This window comes from Phaethon lepturus, unplaced genomic scaffold (genome assembly GCF_000687285.1).
Source record: "Phaethon lepturus isolate BGI_N335 unplaced genomic scaffold, ASM68728v1 scaffold31107, whole genome shotgun sequence".
Classification (NCBI taxonomy): Eukaryota; Metazoa; Chordata; class Aves; order Phaethontiformes; family Phaethontidae; genus Phaethon; species Phaethon lepturus.
Window position 1 is genome coordinate 2473 of NW_010553023.1, and position 2185 is coordinate 4657.

The 2185-nt window shown below is 64.4% G+C and overlaps 1 protein-coding gene across 1 annotated transcript in view; it reads left to right on the top strand.

The window, feature by feature from the left end:
- LOC104624127 (solute carrier family 12 member 5) overlaps nucleotides 1-2185 on the top strand; it is a gene marked incomplete at its 5' end in the record, with an annotated part of 5888 nt that overhangs the window by 2403 nt on the left and 1300 nt on the right. The window contains 7 exons of the mRNA XM_010291412.1: nucleotides 60-255; nucleotides 339-508; nucleotides 599-730; nucleotides 991-1096; nucleotides 1280-1404; nucleotides 1485-1672; nucleotides 2016-2030. Of these exons, the coding sequence (XP_010289714.1) occupies nucleotides 60-255; nucleotides 339-508; nucleotides 599-730; nucleotides 991-1096; nucleotides 1280-1404; nucleotides 1485-1672; nucleotides 2016-2030 (932 nt within the window). The remainder of the gene's footprint in view (nucleotides 1-59; nucleotides 256-338; nucleotides 509-598; nucleotides 731-990; nucleotides 1097-1279; nucleotides 1405-1484; nucleotides 1673-2015; nucleotides 2031-2185) is intronic.

Here is a 2185-nt window from a genome sequence, read left to right on the forward strand (position 1 = left end):
GCTGCAGCAGGTGCCCGTCCCAAGCCCTGCAGTGTCTGACCCCCGTCTCCTGCCACTAGTCCATCCGCCGTCTGATGGAAGCGGAGAAGGTGAAGGGCTTTTGCCAGGTGGTGATCTCCTCCAACCTGCGGGACGGCATGTCCCACCTCATCCAGTCCAGCGGGCTGGGGGGGCTACAGCACAACACGGTGCTGGTGGGCTGGCCCCGCAGCTGGCGCCAGAAGGAGGACCACCAGACCTGGAGGAACTTCATCGGTAGGCACCGTGGAGGGTGGGTGCCACTAGGCTGGTGGAGGGGCTGTGAGCCGCCCCAGCTGATATGGCCCTTCCCCTCCCAGAACTGGTGCGAGAGACCACGGCTGGGCACCTGGCCTTGCTGGTGGCCAAGAACGTTGCCATGTTCCCGGGCAACCAGGAGCGGTTCTCGGAGGGCCACATTGATGTCTGGTGGATTGTCCACGATGGGGGGATGCTCATGCTGCTGCCCTTCCTCCTGCGGCACCACAAGGTAGCTCGGGACACGCAGTGTGGGGCAGGGGCCAGGGCTGGGGCCGGGACCCTCCCCGCTGAGCTGTGCCCATGCCTCCCTCCCTCGCAGGTCTGGCGCAAGTGCAAGATGCGTATCTTCACGGTGGCGCAGATGGATGACAACAGCATCCAGATGAAGAAGGACCTGACCACGTTCCTTTACCACCTGCGCATCACTGCAGAGGTGGAGGTGGTGGAGATGGTGAGTGCTGGGATGGGGTGCGTGCCGCAGTCTGGGATGCTGCTGCAGGAGAGCCACACAGACCCTGCCATGGGGGGACATGGAGCACCACAGGGACATGCAGCACCACGGGGACGACACACAGCTCCACAGTGGGACACAGCACCACAGGGATGTGCAGCATCATGGAGACACACAGGTCCACAGAGACATGCAGGGCCAGACTGGGAGCAGTGGGTGCAGCTCAATCTGCCCCATGGTTACTCTCATCCTTCCCACAGCATGAGAGCGACATCTCTGCCTATACCTACGAGAAGACGCTGGTGATGGAGCAGCGCTCCCAGATCCTCAAGCAAATGCACCTCACCAAGAATGAGCGGGAGCGGGAGGGGAGGATGCAGGACAGCCTGGGTGGTATCCAGTTACCCCGCCACTGTGGTGGCTGTGCTGCCAACCAAGCCGCCCCACAGCTCTGCAAGCTCATCCTGCCAGGGAGCTGGGGCTGCAGGCTGGGATCTGCCTGGCCAAGCCCTCTTCTGCCCCGCTCCCCTTGCTGACCCCATCCCGCTCAGATCCAGAGCATCACGGACGAGTCCCGTGGCTCCATCCGGCGCAAGAACCCGGCCAACACGCGCCTGCGCCTGAGCGTCCCCGAGGAGCAGGTGGGCGATGGCGAGGAGAAGCCGGAGGAGGAGGTGAGGGGCTGCACCAAGATGGGGCCTGGTCAGGCGGCTGGCCCTGGCCCCTGCCCACCGTGCCCCTCTCCTCTCTGCAGGTCCAGCTTATCCACGACAAAAACGCCACCACCTTCTCCAGCAGTTCCCAGTCCCCTGGCGACGAGGTGGAGACGGCCCCCGAGAAGGTGCATCTCACCTGGACCAAGGAGAAGTCTGTCGCTGAAAAGAACAAGAGCAAGAGCCCTGTCAGCCCCGAGGGCATCAAGGACTTCTTCAACATGAAGCCGTATGGCCCCACATGCTGCTACCCCATCTCACCCGTGCCCCACATCCCTGGCCATTCCTGCCTACCCCAGCCAGGCGGGTGCAGGCAGAGCCCTGGCAGCACCAGCTTGGTCCTTGCTCTGAGGGGGTGTCTGGCAGCCTGGGTGCCCTGAGCTCACTCCTGCGGAGGGGCTGGGTGGGACGTGGGTTGGGGTGCCCTGTGCAGACCTGTGCTGGTGAGGGACAGGATGCCTGGGCAGCATGTGCTGTGGGGACTTGGGGTGTGCACCCAGCATGCACGCCCGGAGCTCATCTCTTCTCTCTCTTTCTCTCCCACTGCACCGGCCCCATCGTGCTCCTGGCAGGGAGTGGGAGAACCTGTAAGTCTGGGTTTGGCTGGGTGCCGGGTCCCAGGGCAGGGGTTGCTGGGCCACCGCTTGCAGGGCAATGTGCCCAGAGCCATCAGGGTTGCCCCCGTGTGTGAGGGCGGCTTGGTGTGCTGGGGCAGGTGGTGCCCGCGCGGGGGTAGACCGCT